Raw genomic sequence first — 27103 nt, 5'->3', positions numbered from 1 at the left:
ACATAATCCCTATTTCCAAAAATTTTTATGTCACACAAACATAAAACCTCAACGCACAGTTGAAAATAAGTGCCTCTAATGCACAATTCTAATTCAGTGATTTTGAATTTAAAACCCTTAATCAAAATCCTTCTGCGCATCTGCTACTTGCTGCAATTAGAAGTTTGTAACTGAGTTCTAGCCAGAGATGTATATTAAACAAATAAATAAAAATAATTGAAAATTACCTATGTCTTATGTCAGACAGCTCATTTTAAATTGATACAGATCTTTATTACTATGTTTCAAAACTTGCAGCAATGACTAGTTCTCTCTGGATAAAACAAATTAAAAGATTGACTGAGCAACAACCAACAGCTCTACCCCTTATGAGTTTCTTGTAGTAAAATAATAAGAGGGGGGAAATAGTAATTTGAATGTTCTGTAACAGCAAACAATGTATTGATTTGGTATGCATTTAAATTTGATGGGACTCTGGATTTGTCATCTTTTAATTCATTTTTTAACATGAATACAATTAATATATTTGAACTTTTTGAATAAAATTAATACATCTGAACTTTTAACTCTGGTATGTCTCGGATCTTTTTAGACTGTCAGGACTGACTCATGATAAAGCTATGATTCCATATCAGAAGTCTTTGGGGAAAATAGAATTTAATTTGAAATGATGATAAATTCTGAGTCAAGGAGTTTGTTAGGGAACATCTATTCACAGCTATTAAAATCCGAAGAGACCTCCAGTCTTTATGTATAAGTAGGAAAGTGATATAGCAGAAATTGTTTCACTAGTAGATTCCCAACTCTCAGGAAGATAGCGTCAGCCATTGTAGCTTCCAGTTTCATAATTTTAAAAGGTTAAAAGATCTAGGTTAATTGAGTCTGATCTAAAAAAAAAATTAAGCGTGTGGGTTCTCACACACCCAGAAGAGGGCAGTCAAAAACAAAAATTATATTCAATGTCTGATCATTTTTCCTTGGCATCCTCAGGGGTCACCACTACATTTATCTACAAGCAGGCAATGCCGATGAATATAGTGATCTTAAAATAAAATAAAATAAAATGTTTTCTCAGGATGTACTCATGTGGCCTTAATTTCTGCTGATTAATCAACTAGGCAGAGGGGACAGCAGGCTAATCTATGGTGGATTACAACTGCTATCTCATAGTACCATCAGGGAGTTTAATGGATACCACAACTCAACTAAACTCCAGAATACTCTTACATTATTGCTGCTGTTGGTCTGATAACTTCTTATCAGATCTCCCCATGTATAATCACAGCTACAGTTACTGAAATCCCACTGTAACAGACCACAATGAACTTGTTCAGACAGCACATCTAACCATACCCATAGGTCCTGCCCCACACCCAGTGCACCATTCCACTTTTCATAAACCCATGTGGGGGAGGACAGTTTGTCAAACTGCCCTCTTACATGTGATTTCTATGCTACACTAAAGTAGCATTAAAATCATGTGAAGCAGCAGTTCACCCAACACAATTCTGAAGAATAGAATGACACACTAGGAGGGAGACATGCTCACCATTCCTCACCATGTGGTAGTTAGGACCAGACATATCATCTGGCTCAATAGCATCAAGAAACTGAATAAAGGGATGCCAAACCACTGCTAGAGGGTTCTGTAGTCACGTGCAACTCGCAGTTGCGGGCGTCGCAACGAGCTAACAAAATCTGCCTGAAGCTGATCTGCGCAGGCGCAGAACCCACTGATTATGAATGATGGAACCACTATACAGATTAGCTGTTACTGCAACACAGCATGTTTCATGCAAGTTCTCTCTCAAAGTCAGGAGAGATAGAGGTGTAAATGCTTAAGCAAAACACAACAAAAACAGGTGAAATTCTAGACTTTATCCAACATTCAGTGTGGAAGTGTATAGAAAGACATTTACCACAAAGTATTTGTTCTGGCACCCCCACTGAAATACAATTAGTACAACTTTCTCATTTCAGGGCTTGTCTTATGCAATCAAAATTACTCAGCTTTCCATAAAGAACTGTTGCCTTTTGATGGGTGATCCACATGTAGTCACATATTTCAGCTGCAAACCCTACTGGCCACTGTATGGGAAACTCTTCTACAGCAGTTCCAAGAGCTGAAGCAAGCCCCACCCCTTTACCTGGCAGTTGCCTGAGATTGCTGTAACCAAGTAACAGAGTGGATGAAGCCATCTCTCTTCAGAGACATTTGAATTTGAGGATAGGAGGCTAACTGTGCATGGGCCACTTTCAAAGAACAGGTACAGGAAAGCTAGAACAATGGATATGGCACATCACCTTCCCCTGTTCTGATATCCTATTCTGCCCCTCATAGCAACTAAGCAAATTGGATTTAGACATGCCATGGGCTTCCTCGTGTCCAAAGCAAGCAGTGGGGCAGTTAAAGCATCTGATCCACCATCCATCCATACTGGCCTCTGCCATTTGTCTTGGCCGTTAGGGGCCGTAGAGGGGCAGATCATTCTCGCTCTCATAAAAGCACTGGCTTAGGCACTTCAGACACACACTGAAGTACTTCAGAATTGCAGCAGTACGTCAAAAGTAACCTACTGCTGACCCCAGACAAACATAATAAATATCCTTTGTTGTCTAAAACTCAAGAATCACAGACTAAAAACTTCCCAGAATCCCATCTTTACAGACATATTTATCATCATCCTCTTCTACTGCAAGCAGAAACAATGTTCTTGGTAGCCAATGGAAGTCTCCCCTTTCAGAAGATATGCGAGGGGACGTTTCTTGATTTTGTCACTTAATTAGTAAACCTTGCTGATGGGGGGCTGCTTTATATGTGACCAATGCTTCAAGGGAGATACATTAATATGTTCCATTTTGAGACTTTTCTAGTAATTGGAGGAACACCAAAAAAAAAAAAAAAAGGAACACAAACTCTGGCAAAAGAAATACAAGGTGACAATAAGGGAGGCAAAAAGAGAGTTTGAGGAACATTTAGCCAAAAGTATCAATGGGAATAACAAAAACTTCTTTAAGTACATCAGAAGCAGGAAACCTGCCAGGGAGGCAGTTGGACCATTAGACAATGAGGGAGTAAAAGGGATTATTATGGAGGTTGCAGAGAAGCTGAATGAGTTCTTTGCATCTGTCTTCACGGCAGAGGATACTGAGCATATACCTGCTCCTGAACCAGGCTTTTTAGGGATGGAGGCTAGAGAGCTGAGTCAGATAGAAGTGAAAAGGGATGATGTTCTAAACTGTCTGGAAAAACTGAAAGCTAACAAATCACCAGGGCCAGATGGCATCTATCCAAGAGTCCTCAAAGAACTCAAATGTGAAATTGCCAACCTCCTTGCCAAAATATTTAACTTATCCCTGAAATCGGGCTCTGTACCAGAGGACTGGAGAGTAGCAAATGTAACACCGATTTTCAAAAAGGGATCCGGGGCGATCCGGGAAATTACAGGCCAGTTAGCCTAACATCCGTTCCAGGCAAATTGATGGAAAGCATCCTCAAGGATAAAATTGTAAAGCACCTAGAAGAACAGGCCCTGCTGGGATTGAGGTAAGGTAAATCTTGCCTCACCAACCTTTTGGACTTCTTTGAGAGTGTCAACGAGTGTGTGGATCAAGGTGATCCAGTTGACATAGTCTACCTGGACTTCCAAAAAGCTTTTGACAAAGTTCCTCATCAAAGACTCCTGAGGAAACTTAGCTGTCATGGGATAAAGGGACAAGTACATGTGTGGATTGCTAACTGGTTGAAAGACAGGAAACAGAGGGTAGGTATAAATGGAGAGTTTTCACAACGGAGGGAAGTAAGAAGTGGGGTCCCCCAGGGATCTGTACTGGGACCAGTGCTTTTTAATTTATTCATCAATGACCTAGAAGCAGGGGTAAGCAGCAGTGTGGCCAAATTTGCAGATGATACCAAACTCTTCTGGGTAGTGAAATTCCAAACGGATTGTGAGGAGCTCCAAAAGGATCTCTCCAAACTGGGGGAGTGGGCGACAAAATGGCAAATGCGGTTCAATGTTAGCAAGTGTAAAGTGATGCACATTGGGATGAAAAACCCCAACTTCAAGTATATGCTGATGGGATCCGAGCTGTTGGTGACGGACCAGGAGAGGGATCTTGGGGTTGTGGTGGACAGCTTGTTGAAAGTGTCGACTCAATGTACAGCAGCTGTGAAAAAGGCAAATTCCATGCTAGGGATCATTAGAAAGGGGATTGAAAATAAAACGGCTAACATTATAATGCCCTTATACAAAACTATGGTGCGACCACACCTGGAGTACTGCGTACAATTCTGGTCACCACATCTTAAAAAGTATATTGTTGAACTGGAGAAGGTACAGAATAGGGCAACCAAGATGATCAGGGGCCTAGAGCACCTTTCTTATGAGGCAAGACTACAACACCTGGGGCTTTTTAGTTTAGAAAAAAGACGACTGCGGGGAGACATGATAGAGGTCTATAAAATCATGCATGGCGTGGAGAAAGTGGAGAGAGAGAGATTCTTTTCCCTCTCACACAACACTAGAACCAGGGGTCACTCCATGAAATTGATTGCCAGGAGGTCTAGGACCAACAAACAGAAGTACTTTTTCACACAACGCGTGATCCACTTGTGGAACTCTCTGCCACAGGACGTGGTGACAGCCGACAACCTGGATGGCTTTAAGAGGGGTTTGGATGACTTCATGGAGGAGAGGTCTATCAATGGCTACTAGTCGGAGGGCTGTGGGCCACCTCCAGCCTCAAGGGCAGGGTGCCTCTGAGTACCAGTTGCAGGGGAGTAATGGCAGGAGAGAGGGCATGCCCTCAACTCCTGTCTGTGGCTTCCAGCGGCATCTGGTTGGCCACTGTGAGAAACAGGATGCTGGACTAGATGGGCCTTGGGCCTGATCCAGCAGGGCTGTTCTTATGAGTGACAGACTACATGTGCATTTTTGAAGTATCTTTTGATACTTGCTCCCTCCATCAGAGCTGTATAAGCATTTTGAGATATATATATATATATATATATATATATATATATATATATATATATATATAGTTTCGACTTAATTCGGCACACCAATAACACAGCAATTTTACCTTATCTCGCTCCGCACCAGGTTCTCTATATGCTGTCCACTTCTGTGCATCGTTAATGTACAGGATCCTGTAGGCAGAGACATAATAATTGTACTCTGCCAAGGTGGAGCCAGTAGTAATGATACCTGTGAAAAAGGTGTATATTTACAAGAAATAGCAAGAACCTTTTTAAATAAATGTTTTAAATCATTGCTTGTACAGTTCCTGCCTGTACAGAAACCTAGAGTGGCCTGCACAGGCATGCACCTTATCAATTTATGTTGCACAGACTATTACAGGCTTTTTGCACAGGCGAAGTATCACAGTACATGCACCACACAAACCAGCTCTCCCTATTCCTGGATCATTGCTCAGCAATGGTATCTGCAATGCCATAACTTCTGAAGTAATGTCTCCCATGTGATAAGGAACATTCAAAAAATGGATATATAATGTTATATAACAAAACATTATCTACAATTTTAACAGTAGATAATATTTTGTAAAATACAGCTTTTACCTTCATAATACTGTTGGCTTTAATAGTATCTTGTGATAAGAAGCATATATGAAAATGTGTTTGGACTTACTGATCTCTCTTTTTTTTTTTTAGTACCTTACATCACTCGGATAAATTAAATCACCCCTTGGCTCATTTGTAATGTTTTCCAGCAATCATCACAGTCTATGAATGCCTCCCAATTTCTCTTAAATCCAAATTCCAGTCCTTAGCAACATTTACTTTTGTCTTTCTTTTAAGAAAAAGCTCAGATGTTCTTACCTGTTATTCGTTGCTCTTTGTTTAGGTCTATTTGTAACCACTGATGTTCATCATTAGTAAGAGCTGCCCAAGAGTGTCCTAGCCTTTTCAATCTGGCTCTTTCTGGCCTCCAGCTGTTTGGCTGACCCATTTGCTCAGGCCATTCTAGAAATGACGATGAATTAATCTGGGAATTGGCGATTACTCCAGACTCCATTCCTAGCGTTCCATAGCAACCTGAATGTAAAACAACCAAGACACACAATGGTGATCTCTTGCTCATTCTCTCCCTTGCAAATACATACTGTAACCCACAATTAGCACTTAAGAGAGGACAAGAAATCCTATCAAAATAAGCTTTTAATTGAACAGATACAACATATATACAGGAGACCCTCTTTATTTGCAGGGGTTCTCTTCCCACCAATAAGTGGGAATATAGAAACTATGAATAAAGAAACCTTACTCCTATGGGAATCCAGGGGTTAGATTCCTTACTTTTTAAAAAATTTTGAAAAAGAAGGAAGGGAGCAGAAATAAGGGAGTAAAGCACAGTACCTTGCTCTCCAGGTATGCCTGCCAAATCCTCTATTTTTAAGAACCACAAAATGGCTCCATCTTTTAAAATGATGGCCAGAAATGGCATCATAAGTGATTTCCGGCCACTCAGGAACTGCGGATAAGCGAAATTTGCCTACATTTCTTGCAGCGGATAAAGAAACTGGGTCTCTAAGACCCATCCACAGATACACAGAGAGCCAGCGTGGTGTAGTGGTTAGAGTGCTGGACTAGGACCGGGGAGACCCGAGTTCAAACCCTTATTCAGCCATGAGACTTGCTGGGTAATTCTGGGCCAGTCACTTCTCTCTCAGACTAACCTACTTCACAGGGTTGTTGTGAGGAGAAACTTAAGTATGTAGTACTTTATGCTGGTCTCTGACCGTAATAAAGCTTGATTGATTATGTAGTACACCGCTCTGGGCTCCTTGGAGGAAGAGCGGGATATAAAATGTAAATAAATAAAATAAAATAAATAAAATGCTGTACTAGAAACCGCTATCCATGAAATGGCAGATAACGAGAGTCTCCTGTATATAAAAGTTTTTAAATTGATGTGGCCTCTCATTGGGAGTCTTTTGTTTAGAGCACCAGGGTTTAATACTAAGTGCAGTAAGGCAACACAGGTTTTCAGCAATGTTGAAGTAGTGGGGGGGGTGGGGCCTGAGGCATAATTTGGCCACAACCATGTGGATACAAGAATAGAAGAGCCCAAAATGGCCTTAAGGCTGTGTGTGAAAGACAGTCTCTGATAATGACTGGAGAGACAGAGGAGTCAAGGACAGAGAAGTCAAGGATGGAAGACCTTAATTCTGAAACAAGTTTGAGATTGCAGTGATGCATCTGGGGGGGTGGGGGGCGGAGGAATGTCAAAGATCCAGCAAATACAGAATCTATATTGGACAGAATCTAGTGAGAGCTCTAGATCTAGGATCGGACAGAATCTAGTGAGAGCTCTAGATCTGACCAAATAGCCAAAATGCAATATAAAGAATGAAGGCTTACCACTAGTTTTAAAAGTGAAGAGACTTGAAGACAGTGGTCCCCTGTACGAAAAACAAACCAAAGAAACCACAAAACTATATCCTTAGTTTCATTACTAAGAAAATTTACTTTCTGCACGATTACAGTAGTAAACTCAGCACTCTGAACATACTACTTAGATATCTTTGGAATAAAATCCACATACAGTGGCTTACATACCACACAAGAGTATGTCAGCCCAGTAACGTTGCATGCAAGTTATACAAACATTCCATGAGTAAGCCCATTATTTCCAATGGGCTTATTCTTGTGTAACAATCAGCTGTACAACTTGCATGCATGCAGTATTACTGAGCTGACATACCTGTATGTAGTATGTCAGCCACTGTGATCTAAGAGACTTCACACTCCAAAAATAATAGGGCAAGAAAGACAAGCTTCATCTTTTAACATCTAGATTGCTATTTTAGAAAATGTCTCAAGTTAGTCTCAGTCCTTTTAAAACCTGGAAACTAGCAAACCATTTATCACGGTGCCATGTTAGGGAGCTTAGCCCGCTTTCCAGTCATCGTGAGAACCAGCGGGCTCGCAGGCAAACCCGGTGGTTCCCTGGTGGCTAGCCCGTCAAAGTAGCCCTCCCATTAGCCCAGTGCTCCGCTAACCTGGGCTTCCTGATTGTGTATTGCCACGCTGCGGCTCTGCGGCAACACATGAGGAGACCCCTGGCTGGGAGGCTGCAAGCAGCCTCCCAGGCTCAGGGGTCTCTCCAGGATGCCCTGCTCGCTCGTGCGGGACATCCTCGAACTTCCGGGGGACACGCGGCCCCCGATCCCTGCAGCCCCCACCGGATCTGTGATGGAGCCGGTAGTTTTGTGGGCAACTGATCTGGCCTGCTGCCTTGATCATCTGTGGGGAGAGCGGGCCAAGCCTGCTCTCCCTGCAGAACCCACTCGGGTGAGTCTCACTGATCATGAGACTCGCCTCAGGGTGTTTAGTCTAGGATTGCCCCACCTTGTTCACTCACTGTTTACGGGTAGGTCACACAATATTATCATCCATCTGCTGTCCACCTGCATTTCCCCCGTGCTTAAGTCATTGCATTCATAAATGCAGAAAAGTCTACTTTTCTTTTTTTTTAGAACAGTGGTACAGTTATGAACCACTCACTAGTATGGATGCAATGTAGAACCAAAACACCATTTCCACTGCAGTGTGGAATAAGCATTGCAACTGTGAACAAGGCTGCAAGTGGGAAAGCAACTATTGGCTGGCACTACAAGGGGCATGTCTGGAAGTGCCCTAAAACTTGTGGCATCCTTTCCATAAAGAACAACAATGAAAAAAGAGTTTAAAATAAATGTAAAGTGCCTCTGGATCATGGTATATACTACAATTCATACGGTGCGCCGACCCATATTTCTTGCAAAACTCCCCTGGGTAGCTAAGGCCTTCACTTCATCTATTTTAACAGTTTAGGGCAAGTAATGCCTAGGGGCAAAGGCTACCTATGGATAGGCTGTATTAATGACAATGGCCAAGAAAGAGGAATTTTATCAACATTTTATGGGGGGACAGCATACAATGGAAAAGCATACAGGTATTCTAAAGAAAAAAGTTTTGCAGCTTTCAATCAAGTGTTGTATTTTCTCTAGTCCATACTTCTTAATATTTTTTTCAGATATTAGATATCACAGTAGTATGTACAGGATAACCATAATAGTACCCTTAGCTGAAGAGGTGTAATATCTCAGGAAAACTAAATATTTATCTCGAAGTAAGAATCTGACAATAATAAAAATTAGTGGTTAAAAACAAAATATGTACTTACACTTTTGATGTGACATTGTTGGCCAGAGAACTCTCATAATATGGAATGCCTTTGCTGATTACAACATTGATCTGACCTCCTAGAACATTGGACACCACTCCAGCATGCACACCAGCCATACAAAGTGAAGACGACTTGAGAAAGAAGAGACATTTCAAATCTATGTGCTACTTCATAGTACTTCAATCATTTTCAGTATGATAAACTACTACTATCCACCTAAACAGAAGAAGATAGTACTTACCATTTGCAAAATTCTAAATATATGAAACATACAGTTCATACTGGCTCAATTCAGACATCAAGCTAACTGAACATCAAATGGTGACCAGGAACATCCCCCTCTTCCCTCTTTTGCACCAATTCCCTCTTCTCTTTACTCATTTTCTCTAACCATTGTTTGCAGCAATGTTCTGAAGGCTAGGTCACCACTAGCCAGAAGTTGCTTCTAAACAAAGATACAAAATCATGCTTTGAAGTAAGTTTGCAAGCTACATTTGGGAAAATCCTGATTAGCACTCATAATAGCTCGCTCATTTCAGATGACATGATAATTTGTGGTTTTTAAAAAAAGAGGGTGAGAGATTGAGGAGGGAAACAGCAAACAAAGGGGGAACATGCAAGCTTGTGCAAGTCTGTTGAATCGCCAACAGCCTCACATATAACGGACTTGGAAAAATATATATCGTAGGACCACTTCATACATTACTCAGGGCTGCATAACTTTGGTCTTCCATCTGTTGTTGGTCTACAACACCCATAATTCCCAGTCACAGTGGCCAGTAGTCAGGGCTAATGGGAACTGTACTCCAACAACAGCTGGAGGGCCAAAGTTGTGCAGTCTTGTATTACATGTTTCATATACTTGGATATACAAGTGTAATTCATGCATACTGGTGGCGCAGTGGTAAAACTGCCGCCCTGTAACCAGAAGATTACAAGTTCGATCCTGACCAGGGGCTCAAGGTTGACTCAGCCCTCCATCCTTCCGAGGTCGGTAAAATGAGTACCCAGAATGTTGGGGGGCAATATGCTAAATCACTGTAAACCGCTTAGAGAGCTCCGGCTATAGAGTGGTATATAAATGTAAGTGCTATTGCTATTGCTATACAGTGGTCCCTCTACTTACGAAATTAATCCGTTCCGAATGCACATTTGTAAGTCGAAAAATTCGTAAGTCGAAAAGCGGTTTCCCATAGGAATGCATTGGGAACGGATTAATGCGTTCCGGAGCCTAGAAAAAAGACCCAGAGCCCCAGTAAGGCTTGCAAACTGCACAGGAACATTTCTTTTCAAGAATAAACAGGCAGTAAACAGGCAGGCAAGTCAAGGAAACCGCATGTAAAATTCGTAAGTCGAGGAAACCCCATCTAAAAATTTGTAAGTCGAGGAAACCCCATCTAAAAATTTGTAAGTCGAAAAAACCGCATCTAAAACCGGATCTAAAACTGCCGTTTGTAACTCGAAAAATACTTATGTCGAGTAGTTTGTAAGTCGAGGGACCACTGTACTACTATATTGCTGAATGTACAGTTCTTTGGAAGCTACAGCGGCTCAGAGAGGGAGACATTTTCAGGACATAATGAAGTGTCATATATGTAACTGTACTTTAAGCAATTAGAGAGATTTTGCCCTGCAAAGCATTGCAATCCTCAGTGCAAAATATGACATTGCCATAAGTTGAATGTCTACAACAGAATAGCCAATTAAATAACGTTAAAATGATATTTCTGAATAGCTGAAGCTTACTTACATCTCTATAGCCATGAGGAACAGTCCCAGAAATTTCAGCAAAAGGAAGTACACAACCAGCTGGACAATACTTGCTGTAAGAAAAAATAAATAAATAAAGTAAAATATAACATCTTCAGAAGTCTTCCACAGAAAGAAGTAAACATATATTTAAAGGTGTCATGAATTATACATTTTAAAGAGTCTGGTTCTATAGGAACTAGGTAACATTTGCGTTGCAACTCTTGTACTACACCGCACACTTAAATCATAGCACACACATTTTGCTATTGTTAATATATGTTTAAAGGGATAAGATACTTATACTGAAATTCTGAATCCTCTAAATAAAACCAGTGATCTCAAATTAGGAAGCAATTAAGTTCAGGTTTCCACAATGTATGGAACCTACTGATCTGTAGAAATTAATCAAAAAGTTGACAAAGCAAGTTTAGGAAACCTAGCAACTTAACCACATTGGAGGGAAGGAAAAGCCGACATCCGGAGCAAGGAACCACATGCAGAACATTGCATAAGAACCCTATTGTGCCACAGTGTTATTAAACAAAAATTCCCATTAAAACAATGAGATGTGCCACAGTTGCACAACCCTAAGCAGGCTTGCAATTGTTCAACACTTCTCTGGAATACAAGTTCCAGATATAGTGGAGTTAGCTAGCACAACAGCTCTGTGCTAGCGCAACATCCTGTACATGCTGGTCATTGCTCTAGATGTCAGCCACTACATTACTAGTAAAATACCATGCCTTGTGAAGTAATGATATGAACGGATTACGAAAGATGAAACCTTACATTTGACATATAGTTTCAAGATACAAGAATGAAGCATCTACTCAACTTTACATAATACAGATTAGGGGAAAACTGCATATTAGTTTCTGGGCTGGCCAAGAACATCATTAACAACATTTGGTGCACTTGCACAGTGCTTTTCAAGTATGTAAAGCGCTTCACCTCTGTTATCTTGATGAATACCTTGTAAAATAATTTATTATCTTCACATTGCAGCTAGGAGCTCAGCCTGGGAGAAATGGTTTGCCCAAGGCCACCTAGGGAGTTCATGGCAGAGGCAAGATTCAAACAAGGTAAGTCTTGACTACAACACAATTTTTCAATGAAAATTTCTCAGTGGTTTACGGAGAAAAACAGTAAAAAGAAAAAGATGTTTCTCTGTCCCTCAAAGGGCTCATAGTCTAAAAATAAATGCAAGGTAGACACCAGCAAAAGTCAGTAGAGGCAGCCGCGGAGTAAGGCTGGCAGTGCCCCGTGTTTGGCCACTGCAGCCCCTGGGCCCGCCCCCGTGTCTGATGTAAGAGGCAGGGGCCCAGCTAGCCACGCCCCCACATCTGGAGCCATGCCGCGTGGCTCCGTTTGGGAGGAAGATCGGCCCAGTTCCAGCCCACCACTGCCAATGCAGTGCGGTCCGATTTCGTTCCCAAACGGGGCTGTACAGCCCCATTTGGGAATGAAATAACCCACATGTGTTGGGGCCACGAGGTGTGGCCCGATTGGTGGTGGCTTGGGTTATTTGAACCCATTCGCCCAATGGTGGCTCTACCCCTGAGTAGAGGGATGCGGTGCTGTGGCTCAATAGGGCCAGTCAGCGTTCCCTCTAACAGAGATTCCGAGATGTTGTTGACTACAACTCCCAGAATCCCCAAGTAAAAGCTATTGCAGCTGGGGATTCTGGGAGTTGTAGTCAAGAACATCTGGGAATCCCTGTTAGAGGGAACACTGGGGTCAGTTGCTTTTCCACCACTAAATATAAGAGAAACAACACTGAAAGGGGCCTAGTTAGCAGTCTATTAGTCAGTATGCTATTCCAGCTCTCTGTTTTGCCACTACTGACCATGATACAACCCTTATGCATTGTACTTCATTAATTTACAATGATTATAAGACTGGATGCAATCTACTGCATATTACAAATGTGAACATGCTACATGTGCCAATCAGACCTAAGAGTCAATTCTAAAAACATGGAAAAATAAGTAGGTCAATCTCACCTGAATTCAGGCTCAGAAAAATGACTTGCAGTGTCTAAACATGTTATTAGATCTAGAACAAAAACACATTAGAGGAGCAATTATAAAGAAGAAAAGCTAAAAACTACTTGAAATGAATGAATGAAAGAAAAAATTGAATGCTGAAAGGGTCGAGTCAGTAGTTTTGCAGATCAGTTTAGCAATCCCAGTATTGTGGATGTGCCGCATTTTGGTAATATATTAAAATGTTGAATGAGGGGGAGACCCACCAAAAACATTCATTTTAAAAACTCAACCGAACTCAACCGAAATAACAAAATGAATTTATGAGTGAAATCAAGGTATGCTTACAACTTCAGTTTCAAATTTTAGTTGTCCACACCCACCCATGCCAAAACCAGTAAACACTCAAAGCAACTATGAAAAAGTGATACAACAGAAGCAGCTTCTATAAAGGGGTGTGAAGAAATCTTCCATGTTTAACAACAGGCATCCACTTTTTTCTTTGAAGTACTTCAACTTGATTGCTTGGCAACACTAGAGACATCTCCCAGTCATACTCTTAACACCTCACCTAGGAAATCTGCTTAAGAATTTGATAAAAACAAAGAGTCTCTTCCAGACAAAAAACAATACAGCTTCTCTTGCCTGGATCATGTCAAGAGGGGCCAGGTGTACCTGACAGACACCTAAGTACTTGCATAGGCTCTGCCTTAAGAGGCACAAGAGAACCTACAAGGCTGTGGGAAAACCATCTTTCATTGGATACAGACTGAAACACTCTCTTTACTCCTAGGTGTGAAATTCAAGGAAAATACCAGAAAAACTCATGAGTGCATGTTTGGGTGGGTTCTCCCCTGCCCCCTTGTTTTTTCTCCCCAAGGCCAGAGACTGAAAAATTGAAGGGGGGGGGCGCTCTTATGAAATATCCCCCCCCTAGAATGATGTACAAAATGCTTTATAAGGTGTGGTTTTAAAATACTGTTAGCACTTCCTGCCCACTGTAGGGAAGTGCATAAGCCAGTTCAGTGTCTTCTCTGGGAAGCACCGAACCAGCTTGAGTGCTGGCATTCAAACCAGTTCAGCAGGGTGGGTAGTGGTTCCCTTTAAAAGCAGATAAGCAGCTCTTTATTTGCTTGCCCGCTACCCCACCACTTTTTCAGCTGGTGGCACCTGCTCTCCAAAAGATTGCGCACAGCTGTGGCGCTGTTCTCAGTAGCCTTCATGCAGTGTTGGCATGTGCATGGCCAACGCACATGTGCACCGGCCATGTGCATGCCGATGCTGCCCGGAGGCTGCAGGGAACAGCGCTGCAGCCGTGCTCAGCCTTTTGAAGAGCAGTGCAAGCAAGTAAGGATCTGCTTACCTGCTTTTTAAGGGAACTGCTTCCTCCTCCACTGGTGGCTGCCCAAGTCATTCATGCACATCACTGTTCTTTCAAAAAGCTAACAATTATGTAGATCTGTATGTAAGATCATTAAAAATATTAGATAATAATAATTCTAATCCTGTATGATATTTGACATCCCAGATGCCTTTGCCCCTTACATTCTGTCATTTTTACTAGAGGAACACACAGATTTGGGCTCCTAAGACTTTTATTTACTTGTGAATTGTTGCCCGCTTTCCTCTGGCCTGCCTTCCTGTTTGATGTGAAGAGTGGCGCACATGCTATCCTCATTATTTGGCCCCTGTTGATCTTGGGAGATATTCCTTCAAAGAACTGTGAAACTCTGTTTCACCCTCCTACATTGAAACAAGCAGCCTACTGCCCTACCTACTTGTTTGGAGAGAGCTAAAAGAAAGTCAAATGGGGCAAATGCTGCAAAAGGCTTCTTCAGTCTTAATGGTTCTTATTTTACTTATTTTCAACTCACTCTCTCTAATTTTCAACTGACAAAGTATCAGAAATGTCCAGATATCTCAGGCTGCAGCAGCTTGCAGGTTGTTTTCTAGAACATATATCTGTAAATATTGTTTCATATACATTTAAAAGTATAAATGTCTTCATTTTATTTTTTAAAAGGGAAATCTTATGTGCTAAGTTTTACATAGTTCATTTTGTATCTTTGAAACAGTAAAGCTTAAACAGGATACAAAAATAAGTATTGTATATATTTAAATCCCCCTCCCCAAATTCTGTTGCCCCCCACCAAAAAAACCCTCAGAAAAAACCCCTGTGTTTTTCCACTGCTGCAGAATTTCCCAAAATTTTATGTCTCTACCCCTAGGAGTTGATGGGGAATGCAATTCTTCATCAGCTCCTTTTTCTCCAAGCGGCAGAATGGAAGTTTCCCCATCCTGTCCCATGAATGCTCTCAGCCGTTTTGCTTGGAAAAAAATACTCTCCCTCGTGTAAGTGAGGATAGATTTTGGACCCACCTAGTTTATTAAATATATAAGCGCACCAGGGAATCTCTGTTTGTTCTCTTTTAATGCTGTATGTCTGCTCCCTGTTTCCCCTTTCTTCTTCTTTTGTATCCTAAATCCTAGAGTAAACTCTAATTCAACTGCATTCTCCTGACTCTGAGATCTCAGGAGCTTACGAATTTGTCCATGCTACACACCTGGGAAGCAAGAGGGAGAGAGGAGGACATAAAGGAAATGCCTCTGGCCATCACCTCACCTGCAGATTTCTCACCATATAGTATCATAACCCCCGAAAGGCTTCTCCAGCCCTGGGAAACACAAGTATGATGGTGTAGGAGCAGGCTCTGAAGCATTAGAGATAAAGGCAAGGTAATTCTGGACTTAGGCCAAAGTTGGTCTGAAATTGCACAGCGTCTTATGGTCTTATCTCATTTGTCTTTACTTGGAAATAAGCCCCAGTGGACAATACAATGCTATTGTTAACCGCCCAGAGACGAAAGTTTGGGGTGGTGTACAAATCTGATAGATAGATAGATAGATAAATAAATAAAAAAAACATACTCCTAAACAAGTGCAAAGGATTGCAGCCCCAAGTCAGAGAAACCAAAGAAAGGATTAGACAAAGGTTCTAAGTAACATCTTAAAGCCATCATCTTAAATGTTTCACAGCAAAAGTTCTTAAAGCAACAGTCTTCTCTAAAACTAGAAAACCCAGGACAAGCTATCCATGAATGTAGTCCACTACCACATAATTGCTTGCTGGATTGTTATACTACTCTGTCTAGATGTGGTTTTGCATAATGTATTAAAATTGGGTAATGGGAAAATAGAAATGTATTATGCATAGTAAGATTTACAGAGTCAAAACACAGAAATAAATCTGTGGCATACTTTCTAGGTAAGTATCTGATAAATACCTGATTTGTCAGTGGTTGAATAGGATGCCAGAAATCCATGTCCATAAAAGTGTATGCCACTCATGAATTGTACTGTAACTTCATTACTCTTTGACTCATTTAAACTGTCCATCTGTAAACCTAATCCACAGTATTTTCCTGGAAGAGAGTAGATTTAGCATATATTTTTACATTTAGGATACATTTGACAACTCAATGATTTGTGAATCCAATTCCTATAATCCTCAGTTTCTAGACACAAAGAAATCCCTGACCTAGAATTATTGAATATTAAATGCATTTTCTAAATCTCTAAGATCTACACAAAGTTGAAGAACGCAATATACATATTACTAAGCTTCCCCTCACCCCCGTAAACATCTATTTTGGGGAGGGATATGGAAGATAATTATTGAGTACCAAATAAACCATTTGTACAGAACAATTCCTTTCCCAAGCTACCTAGCAAGCCCTCCAAAGTGGTTCCAAGTATCTTCTTTGCTAAACAGTACACAGCAAGTATCTTCTTTGCTAAATGGTACACAATAACTTTAAAAGCTTAAATATTGCTCCTCTTTCAGAAGGCACATTCTTGCTAATGACATCTGAAGTGGCTTCCAGACTGAGCAAAAAAATAACGGAAATATCTGTTGCTAATGATGCTATTCAGCATAAGAACCATTTGTACTATTACCAGTGCTAGTGAATTTGATATGAACTGTGTAACTGTTCTTCAAAAACCATCGCTGCAAAGTTTCATTTTTAAAAAAATCTACACTTCCAGGGTCATTGGAGTTGGCCTCAAGGCTCCATTCTAGTCTCGATCCTCCTCTTGCTTAAAGATTTGAGTCACTCACTAAGCAAATATATCTGATCAAGGCACTTTCACTGACCTTACTTCTAATCAAGAAAGAGCACCTGCCAATTTCAATTTTACCATTAATATTTCCAAAAAGCTCTGTCTCAAAAAAGACATCTTGCTCAATATCTTATGAAACCATACCAGCTGGAAACAGCTCAGATATAAGGGAAACAAACAATAAATAGATAATTTGTTCAGCCAGGGAACTCAACTTGTAAAAGTGAATAATTAGACTAAATTTTCGGAGCCATTTTCAGAATGGCAGTATAGAAATTGAACTAAGAAGAAGAAGAAGGAGGAGGAGGAGGAGAAAGAGGAGGAGGAGGAGGAGGCCAGAATTACACAACACAGGCAGAATCTCCAATTCCAGTCGAATCAGAGACGTTTCTACCAAAGGAGAAGGAGAAACTGCAAGAAACCTAGAAACACCAAATAAAGAAGAAATAGTGCAACTCTGGGGGAAATTATGGGACAATCAAATAGATTATAATAAAAAAGCAAGCTAGATGAAAGAGGTCAAAAAATGTAACCAACAAACGCAAGATCTAATAATAACACCAGAATTAATAAGTGAAAGAGCAAAGAATATTAAAAATTGGACTGTGCCAAGTGACGATGAACTGCATGGCTTTTGGCTTAAACACCTAACAAGCCTTCATAAACAACTATCAAAACAGTTCAATCACATTTTGCAAGGAGATGATATTGAACAATGGCTAACAACTGGGAAAACTCATCTCATCATGAAAGACCCAGCAAAAGGTGCAGTTCCAAGTAATTATAGACCGATAACCTGCCTGCCAACCATGATCAAATTATTAACTGGAATAATAGCAGATGAAGTGATGCAACACTTATTAACTAACAAACAGCTCCCAGTTGAACAGAAAGGAAATTGCCCGAACACCAGAGGCACAAAAGACCAGCTGCTGATTGACAAAATGATTTTAGAAAACTGCAAGAGAAGAAAAACCAATCTAAGTGTTGCATGGATTGACTACAAGAAAGCCTTCGATTCATTGCCTCACACATGGATACTAAAATGTTTAGAAACAACTGGTGTCAGCAAAAAAACCAGGTTGCTCACCTGTAACAGATGATCTGGAGGTGATCCGTTGTATTCATAAAGAATGGGTTCTGCACCTGCGCAGGGACCTCGAGGACCAATTGACTAGCTCCTCGTGACGCCTCCAACCGCCCTGCACGTGATCGTGCCTTCGTCAAAATAGGCAGTTGGGGCGTGTCTTCCTCAGTTTCTTTGGACCGCCAGTACAATTGTTCACACCGACGATCCCTTTCAATTCTTCATCTTTCTACCTTGATGATGTGGGGAGGCTGGGTGGGTATTATGAATACAATGGATCATCTCCAGATCATCTGTTACAGGTGAGCAACCTGTTTATCTGGATAGTGATCCGTTGCATTCATAAAGAATGGGTGACTAGCCAGTTCCCCGCCTAAGGCGGTGGGTCATCAAGGTAGCACTCTTTTCAAGACACTCTGACCAAACTCTGCGTCCTTTGTCTGTCGAATGTCCAGTGCGTAATGCTCGACAAACGGGTGTCCTGACAACCACGTGGCTGCCTTACAAATCTCCTGCATTGGCACCCCTGCCAAATTTGCAGCCGACACCGCATAAGCTCTTGTTGAGTGTGCCCTAATAGAACCAGGTGGCGTTATCCCCTGAGAACTATATGCCAGCCTTATTGCTCTTACAATCCATTGCGAAAGTCGTTGGCGCGTGACCGATGAGCCCTTCGCTTTCCCACGAAACAGCACAAACAACTTATTAGTCTTCCGAATTGGTCTCGTAGCTTTCATATAATGTAACAGGGCCCTTCTGACATCTAGTGCATGCATTCTCTTTTCTAACTGCATTTGTGGGTCTCTGAAGAATGCTGGTAACACAATATCCTCATTTATATGAAAATCTGTGACTACCTTGGGTCTGAATTTCGGATCCAGGCGTAGTACCACCTTTTATGGATAAAATTGGGTAAACGGCCGATCAGCCCGCATCGCAGCCAGCTCACTTACTCTACGGGCAGACGTCACAGCCACCAGAAACACCGTCTTCAACGTCAGTGTTTTCAGTGCAGCAGCCCCCAAGGGCTCAAACGGCGCTTCAGTCAATGCATTTAGAACTAATGTCAAGTCCCACTGTCGGACAGGACATCGAACCGGAGGGTACAGGTTATTCACTCCTTTCAGAAATTTCTTACTATCTGGATGCGAAAACACCGTGGTACTCCCCCAACCTTTATGTTCTGCTGATATTGCCGCTAGGTGTACACGGAGAGACGAGTTCGCCAAGCCCGTCATTTTCAAGGTGGTCATATACAGTAGTACTTGTTTGACCGATGTACTCCTAGGGAAGAATCCCCCCCTTTTTTTTTTTTGCATAGATCCGGAATCTCATCCATTTACTCTTGTAATTTCGTCTGGTGGAAAGTTTCCTACAATTAAGTGGGATTTTATTCATCAACCTATGTGCCATGCCGTCAGTCGCAGCGTGTGGAGTTGTGGGTGCAATATCATCCCCTCCTCCCGATTTAGTAAGTCTGGGTAATCCGGAAACCGATGATACTGTCCTTGCGAAAGTTTCAGTAGTAGTGCAAACCACGGCTGTCTGGGCCACCAAGGTGCTATCAGAATCCCCCTTGTCCCGTCTCGGAGGATCTGTGCTAAAACCCTCGAAATAAGTGGTTGTGGGGGAAATAGATAATACGGACCCTTCGTCCAGAGAAGCTGGAATGCGTCGCCCAGCAAGTTCTCTCCATGCCCTGCACGAGAGCAATAGCTCTGACATTTTTTGTTCACAGCAGTGGCAAACAAATCTATTTTCGGCAGGCCCCATTTCTTGAATAACGGCTGAATGTAACACTCCCTCAGCCCCCACTCGTGTTGCTGGTTCAGCTGAGGAGACCTGCTCAGTTTGTCCGCCTGGACATTGTCCACCCCCTTGATATGCAATGCCACGGGGAATATGAAATGTGCAATACACCACGTCCATAGACGCTGGCTCAGATGACACAGGGACCGGGACACCGTTCCCCCCTGCTTGTTCAGATAAGCTATGGCGGTTGTATTGTCTAGGTTCACTTGCACAGTTTTTTCCTGCAACTGTGGTCTGAAAGCCTTCAATGCCAAAAACACCACCAGAAGTTCCAGATAATTTATATGCTTCTCCCGTTGTCCCAGAGTCCACCGGCCCTGAACCTGACAATGGCAACAGTGTGCCCCGCAAACCCACAGGGAAGCATCCGTTGTCACCCAACAGGATGGCGTCCGGGGCTGGAACAGCATCCCTGACATTAGATTGCTGCGTTGGACCCACCATTGCAGAGATTTCCGCACATGGACCGGGATGAGCAACATCTTTCTCTGGTCGTCCACATTCGGTCGAAAATTGCGCAGGTACCACAACTGAAGCACGCGCATGTTCAGGCGGGTAAAAGCTACAGTAGAGTTGCAGGATGCCATCAGCCCTAGAAGCCTCTGGATGGTTTCTGCTGGCTGCTGCGTCGACTTCTCGAATAGATGAACCAGATCTTTGATCTGTAGGTATCTTGACTCCGGCAGATAAGCTCTCTTGTTCACAAAATTCAGTATCGAGCCTATGAAGTCTACTTGTTTCTGCGGTTCCAATTTGGATTTTTTCCAATTTACATTGATCCCCAACGTGTGAAGCAGCTGCAAGACGAAGCGAGTCTGAGAAAGTAACTCTTCTTTGTCCCTGTTCACCATAAGCCAGTCGTCTAGGTAAGGATACAGCCTCACCCCTCTTGTTCTTAAGAATGCCACCACCGCAGCCATCACCTTTGTAAACACACGCGGGGCAGTAGAGAGTCCAAACGGCAAAACTGTGTACTGGTACGCTATATCGCCTACTGTGAATCGAAGGAATCTCCGGTGCCTCTCGCGGATCCCCACGTGAAAATAGGCATCTTTCAGATCCAGGGTGATCGCCCACTCTTCCTCCATCAAGAGAGGCAGAATACCCTGTAAAGTGATCATTCTGAATTTTCTCGTATCGACATAGCAGTTCAGATCCCTCAAATCCATTATCGTTCTTATTCCCCCATCCTTTTGGGGGATTTGAAAATATCTGGAGTAGAACCTCCTCAGTCTGTCCATCCACGGCACTTGCACTATCGCCTGTTTTTCTAGCAACACTCTCACTTCGTCCCGAAGCACTTGCGATGACTTGGTGTACTTTACACCCTGGAAAGGTGGCAAAGTTTTGAACTCTATCGCGTAGCCATAAGATATAATCTTCAGTACCCACTGATCTGATGTTATGTTGTGCCACGTGTTGGCATGGCGTGCCAATTTGATGGATACATTGGCTAACACGAGACCGGTGTTGGGAGTCCCAGGTACTGTTCTTGGTGTTGCTATGTGCAGTTGCGGTGGATGGACCCGCACTTCAAAGAGACTGCTTTGTCTGGTCCTTCGCAGTCCTCTGACCCTTGGGCTTTTGATAATAGGGTCTATTCTTCTGATAAGGCCTGTTTTGCCTCCTGAAATCCCTTCTATCCTGTCTCCCTGAGTACCGATTTTGCTGCCTCCCGTAGGAACGACTTCGAGACTGTTGACTAGCAGAGGACGTGGATGCCATGAATGTTTTAGCTGTGAACTTCATCTTCTTCCACGATTCCATCGTGTCATCTGTCGAGTCTGCAAACAGCCCCTTTCCGTCAAAGGGTAAATATTCTATCTTATCCTTCATTTCAGGCTGCAAGTTCGTTGACCGAAGCCAAGCATGGCGCCGCAATGTAATAGCAGTAGCCATTGCCCTCGACTCCGTCTCTGCCAGATGCTTGTATGCGCTCAACAACTGCCTGGTGACCACAGTAGACTTCTCATAGGTCTGCGCTAATGCCCTCTGCAGGTCCCCAGTGGACATAGAGGACGAGTCCTGGAAAAAAGTGTCCCATAGATGGTGGGCATAGCGCGTCATACACGCAGCATAATTTGCAATCTTCACTGCTAAGCTTGAAGTGGAGTACACCCTACGCCCTAGGACATCAAGTTTTCTCCCCTCATCAGCAGGAGTAGTGTGGCGCTGAGCGCCCCTTGATGACGCACACTCTACTACTAAGGAGTTAGGGTCTGGATGCTTCACCAGGTATGTGTTATCGTCCTCTTGGACTCTATATAAACTCTCCAGTTTTCTCGAAGTGGCCGTAGAAGTCCTCAAAACTCCCCACGCTGATTGTGCGGCCTTTGAAATCGCCGGAATCATAGGCAAGGATACAGGGTGAGTAATTTTAGCCTTTGCCATCATATTATATACAGGATCTTTTAGATCCAATACCGGCAACTTAACTTCTAGGCCCAAAGCCTCTGCCATCTCGCGTAGCTGTGCATGGTAAGCCTTGAGCTCCTCCGAGGGAGAGATTGAAGTTCCCGGAGCCACCTCCTCAGGTGGGTCTGGCTCCCTGGGTTCATGCAAACTACTCCCATCAGTGTCAGATAAGTACGAAGTGTCTGTGTCACTGTTTCTGCTGCTTACAGTCTCATGGGCTGAAACACAACTAGCATTAGGAACAACGCCAGAACACGCTGCTGACATCGCCTCCTGAGGATGTATAGTCTCTCGACGATTTGTCAATGCTGGTTCCTTCGGGGGTAACCTGGAAACCAATGGACGTTGCTGTGCAAGGGACTGTTGAGCCTTCCAAATCTTATACTCAGCATAATCTGGTGGGAAAATCACTTCAGGGTTGTGCCGGAAACCACAGGTATGAGTAATGCGGTTTACATCCAATGATGTTGCTGTAGATGCATCAGTTGAACGTGCCAGAACTGGCACCGGTCGAAGTAAAATCTGCTGCTCCACCACAGGAGTCATCAGTTGCCTAATTGGGCTTGTGGCCGCTGAAATAAGTCGTGCGGTCTCTTGAGGGCGAACAGGCGCTCTTAACGGAGAAGCGGACGGAGTTTTAGGAACCTCAGTTGCCGTCAGCTGATCCACAGCAAAACCATGAAAAGTGGAGGCCGACGGCGTGCCCTCACTAGAGTCCAATAAAGCCAGCAATGAAGTCCTCGCCCTTGGTAGCGCAGGCTGCTCTTCCATCACCGTTTTACCAAAGTCCAAATAGTCCTCTGGTCGATAAACGCCTCTTGGAGTTGCCGGGGAATGAATCGGGGTCGGCACCGGTGCCAAGTCAGCTGCAACTCGATGTCGAACTGCAGTCTGGAATGCACTCGGTGTCGAAGTACACTGTCCAGTTGCTGCAATCATCGCCTCTTGTGCTGCTGAGGTCGGTAAGTCCGGTACAGCCAGTATCGAGTCGAACACCGTCGTCAATATCAACGGTCCCGTCGACGTCGACTGGGTCATCCTTGACACCATCAATGTCTGTTCCCTCGATTCCGAGCTCTGCGGTACCGAAGCATATGTCTTCCTCGACGCCGATCTCGATGTCGAAGGAGAGCCCTCTGATGATGAAGAACTCTGCAGCACCCAGGGCGACGGAGTAACCTTCAGAGTAGTATCCCACTCCTCCGTATCGCCTTGCAATTCTGTAGGCGAAGGAGTCTTACTATGGACCCGTGTTTTCTTGGATCTCTTTCTCAGTGGCGAGGATGTGCAATCCTCGTCAGTGGAGGAATAACGTGCTTTCTTATGTTTGCGACGCTTCTTCTTCTCCACACTACCAGGTGTCTTAAACTCCTGATCCACTGTGGCTTTAGACTGTGAAGAGGCAGAGTCCACAACAGGAGGAACCGTATCCGATGCCACAGTAGCGCTCGACACCGACCTCGACGTCGAAGGTCCCGACACCAGCCTCGGTGTCGGGGGTCGAAGAGCGTCTTCATAAAGTGCCACCCTCAATCGCAGTGCTCGATTTTTAAAAGTTTGTTTCGAAAAAGAGCAACAGATTTTGCAATTTCCCGGGTTGTGCTGCTCACCAAGACAAAGTAGACAGGCATCATGCATATCAGTAGTCGGCAACTTCGCTTTACAGTTAGTACAGCGTTTGAAAGTTGTTTTAACTGCCGCTTTAGACGCCATAGCGCCCAAGCGCTACACGGCCAAGAATAACATCCTAATCAATTAACTTGCGGGAAAATCCAAACGCATAGTCGAAAAACAGTCCAAAATCCAAAACCAAGCAATGATCCAATTCTGTTCCAGTCGTACCGTGAAAATCAATCAAGTATGCGAGGAGCAATCGTTCCGAGGTTTAGACGCAATGGCGGTCTAAAAAAAACTGAGGAAGACACGCCCCAACTGCCTATTTTGACGAAGGCACGATCACGTGCAGGGCGGTTGGAGGCATCACGAGGAGCTAGTCAATCAGTCCGCGAGGTCCCTGCGCAGGCGCAGAACCCATTCTTTATGAATGCAATGGATCACTATCCAGATCATTCAGATATTTATTAAAAAAGCAATGAGCATGTGGAGTACACAGTTAACAATCAATGGCAAGACACTTGGACAGGTTAGCATTAGAAGAAGCATTTTCCAAGGGGACTCACTATCCCCTCTGTTGTTTGTAATCGCCATGACCCCACTTTCACAAATACTAAACAGAACAGGCCTTGGATACCAAACATCTAAAACATCAAGTAAAATCAACCATCTGCTGTACATGGACGATCTGAAGTTGTATGGAAAGTCCCAGTCAGAAATCGAATCACTGCTAAACACTGTCCGTATATTCAGTAGCGATATAGCAATGGAGTTTGGACTAGACAAGTGTGCTGCATTAATAATGAACAGAGGAAAAATAAGAAAAACAGAAGGAATAGAACTGCCCAATGGAAGCAAGATCAAGAACCTGAAAGAGAAAGAACATTACAAATACTTGGGCATTCTCCAGGCTGATAACATCGCACACACTGAAGTTAAAGGGGCACATAATGAAATTAAAGGGGCTGCCTGCTGCCTGTTCCCCGTGCCCAGCAGAGGAGCAAGACCATCCACCAGCAAGAGGCACAGGGTGAGAGCCTGTGCTGGGTGTGGCTCCTCTGCTGTTTGCCATCTGCTGCTGCTGCTGCCGCCTGTGGGACTTCTGCCTGCCAGCTCTGTTACAGCTGAGTGTTGGCAGGACAGGGGTTCGGGGCTTCCATCTGCCCGCCCCTGGGCTACTTAAGAGACTGCCAGTGGCTGGGACTATAGCTGCCTGCTGCCTGTTCCCTGTGCCCAGCAGAGGAGCAAGACCATCCACCAGCAAGAGGCACAGGGTGAGAGCCTGTGCTGGGTGTGGCTCCTCTGCTGTCTGCCATCTGCTGCTGCTGTCGCCTGTGGGACTTCTGGTTGTTTTGTGGATGGGTGGATATTTTGGGTTAAGTATTGTTTTTATTGCCCTGAGTTTTGCCAGGCCTAGTTGACGAGATGTGTTTGGGCTCTCCTTGGGGGGATAATGCAGGGGGTGCGCCTGGCAGCCTTGGGGCAGCTATTGCTGTAGTGGTGGGGAATAGAAGAATTGGCGCTGGCAGAACAGCTGGCCGTTACAGGGGAAGAGAAATTAGTAATTTAGTAACTATTTCTACTTCCAACTGTTCTGTCAACTCTCAGGCCTTGGGGAGCAGCACCAACTACCCACAGAGCCTGACCTTGCTCCTTTGTAATGCCAGGTCAGTTCAAAACAAGACCGAAATTGTTCATGATTTGATCATGGATGAGGAAGCTGACCTGGCATGTATAACTGAGACCTGGTTGGGGGAAGCGAGTGGCCCAGTATGGGCTCAGCTTCTCCCTCCAGGTTACTCTGTTGTGGAGCAGGTTAGGGGAAGTGGGCGGGGGTGTGTGTGTGGAGTGGCTGTGGTCCATAAAAATACTATCTCCCTTACCAGGGCCCCTGTGAGACAGTTGGCCTATATTGAGTGTGTATTTTTGAGGCTGGGAACTAGGGATAGATTGGGGATTCTGTTGGTGTACCGTTCACCCTGCTGCCCAACTGACTCCCTAACTGAGCTGACGGAGCTGGTCGCGGAGTTGGTGTTGGAGTCCCCCAGGCTCTTGGTGCTGGGGGACTTCAATAACCACTTTGGGACTGGCTTGTCTGGTGCGGCTCAGGAGTTCATAGAGGCCATGACAACTATGGGCCTAAACCAATTAATTTTTGAACCAACGCATGTTGCCGGCCACACACTGGATTTGGTCTTCTGTTCGGATCAGGGGGGTGTTCCGTGGGTGGGGAATCCGGTGGTTACCCCATTGTCATGGACGGATCACTACCTGGTTAAGGTTGGTATCATGGTCACAATCCACCCCTGCAGGGGTGATGGACCTATTAGGATGGTCCGCCCAAAAAGGCTGCTGGACCCAGCAGGTTTCCAAAAGGCCTTGGAGGGTTTTGATGTTGGTGTGGCCAGTGATTCTGTCGATGCCCTGGTGGGAACATGGAATAGAGAACTCACCAGGGCAGTAGATACTATCGCTCCTAAGCATATCTCCAGGCCTGCTTCTAAGATGGCCCCCTTGTACACGGAGGAGTTGCGGGGGATGAAGCGGCTTGGTAGGCAACTGGAACGCAAGTGGAGGGGAACTCGGCTCGAATCTGACAGGATGCAGCATAGAACCCATTTGAAAACCTATGCAATGGCAGTGCACGCAGCAAAAAAGCGTTTTTGGTCAGCACGCATTGCGTCTGCGGGTTCACATTCGGCAGAGTTGTCCCAGGTGGTGAGGAGTATAATCTCTGCTCCTTCTGCCTCAAATCAGCTCCCAGAGACACTCTGCTGTGACGCCTTTAGTGGGTTCTTTGCGAATAAAATCTCCTGTATTCGGGCCAACTTGGACTCCACTATTTCTGCAGGGTCTGTGAGGGAGGTATCCAGCAATCCCTCTTGCAGTGTTAGGTTGGATCAGTTTCAATCTGTGACTCCTGATGACGTGGACAAGCTGCTTGGAGCAGTACGGCCTACCACTTGTTCTCTGGATCCTTGCCCCACCTGGCTGCTTCGATCTAGTGGAGAGATTGTTGGAGATGGCCTAGTTAATATCATAAATGCATCGCTGGGGGAGGGTAGGGTGCCTCCTTGTCTGAAGGAGGCAATAGTTAGACCTCTTCTTAAGAAGCCTACCCT

At 43.9% G+C, this 27103-nt stretch overlaps 1 protein-coding gene across 4 annotated transcripts in view; it reads right to left on the bottom strand.

Moving 5' to 3' along the window:
* The window catches only part of DCBLD2 (discoidin, CUB and LCCL domain containing 2), a 75849-nt gene that overhangs the window by 11261 nt on the left and 37485 nt on the right, over positions 1-27103 (bottom strand). For all 4 annotated transcript variants that reach the window (XM_053308722.1, XM_053308723.1, XM_053308725.1 and 1 more), the window contains exons 3-9: positions 16216-16353; positions 12950-13001; positions 10945-11017; positions 9192-9325; positions 7385-7425; positions 5843-6058; positions 5083-5207 (exon numbers count right to left, since the gene is read on the bottom strand). In XM_053308722.1, coding sequence (XP_053164697.1) covers positions 5083-5207; positions 5843-6058; positions 7385-7425; positions 9192-9325; positions 10945-11017; positions 12950-13001; positions 16216-16353 — 779 coding nt within the window. The remainder of the gene's footprint in view (positions 1-5082; positions 5208-5842; positions 6059-7384; positions 7426-9191; positions 9326-10944; positions 11018-12949; positions 13002-16215; positions 16354-27103) is intronic.

The sequence above is a fragment of the Hemicordylus capensis genome, chromosome 3 (assembly GCF_027244095.1).
Source record: "Hemicordylus capensis ecotype Gifberg chromosome 3, rHemCap1.1.pri, whole genome shotgun sequence".
Taxonomy (NCBI): domain Eukaryota; kingdom Metazoa; phylum Chordata; class Lepidosauria; order Squamata; family Cordylidae; genus Hemicordylus; species Hemicordylus capensis.
This window is presented reverse-complemented; position numbering and strand designations above follow the sequence as displayed.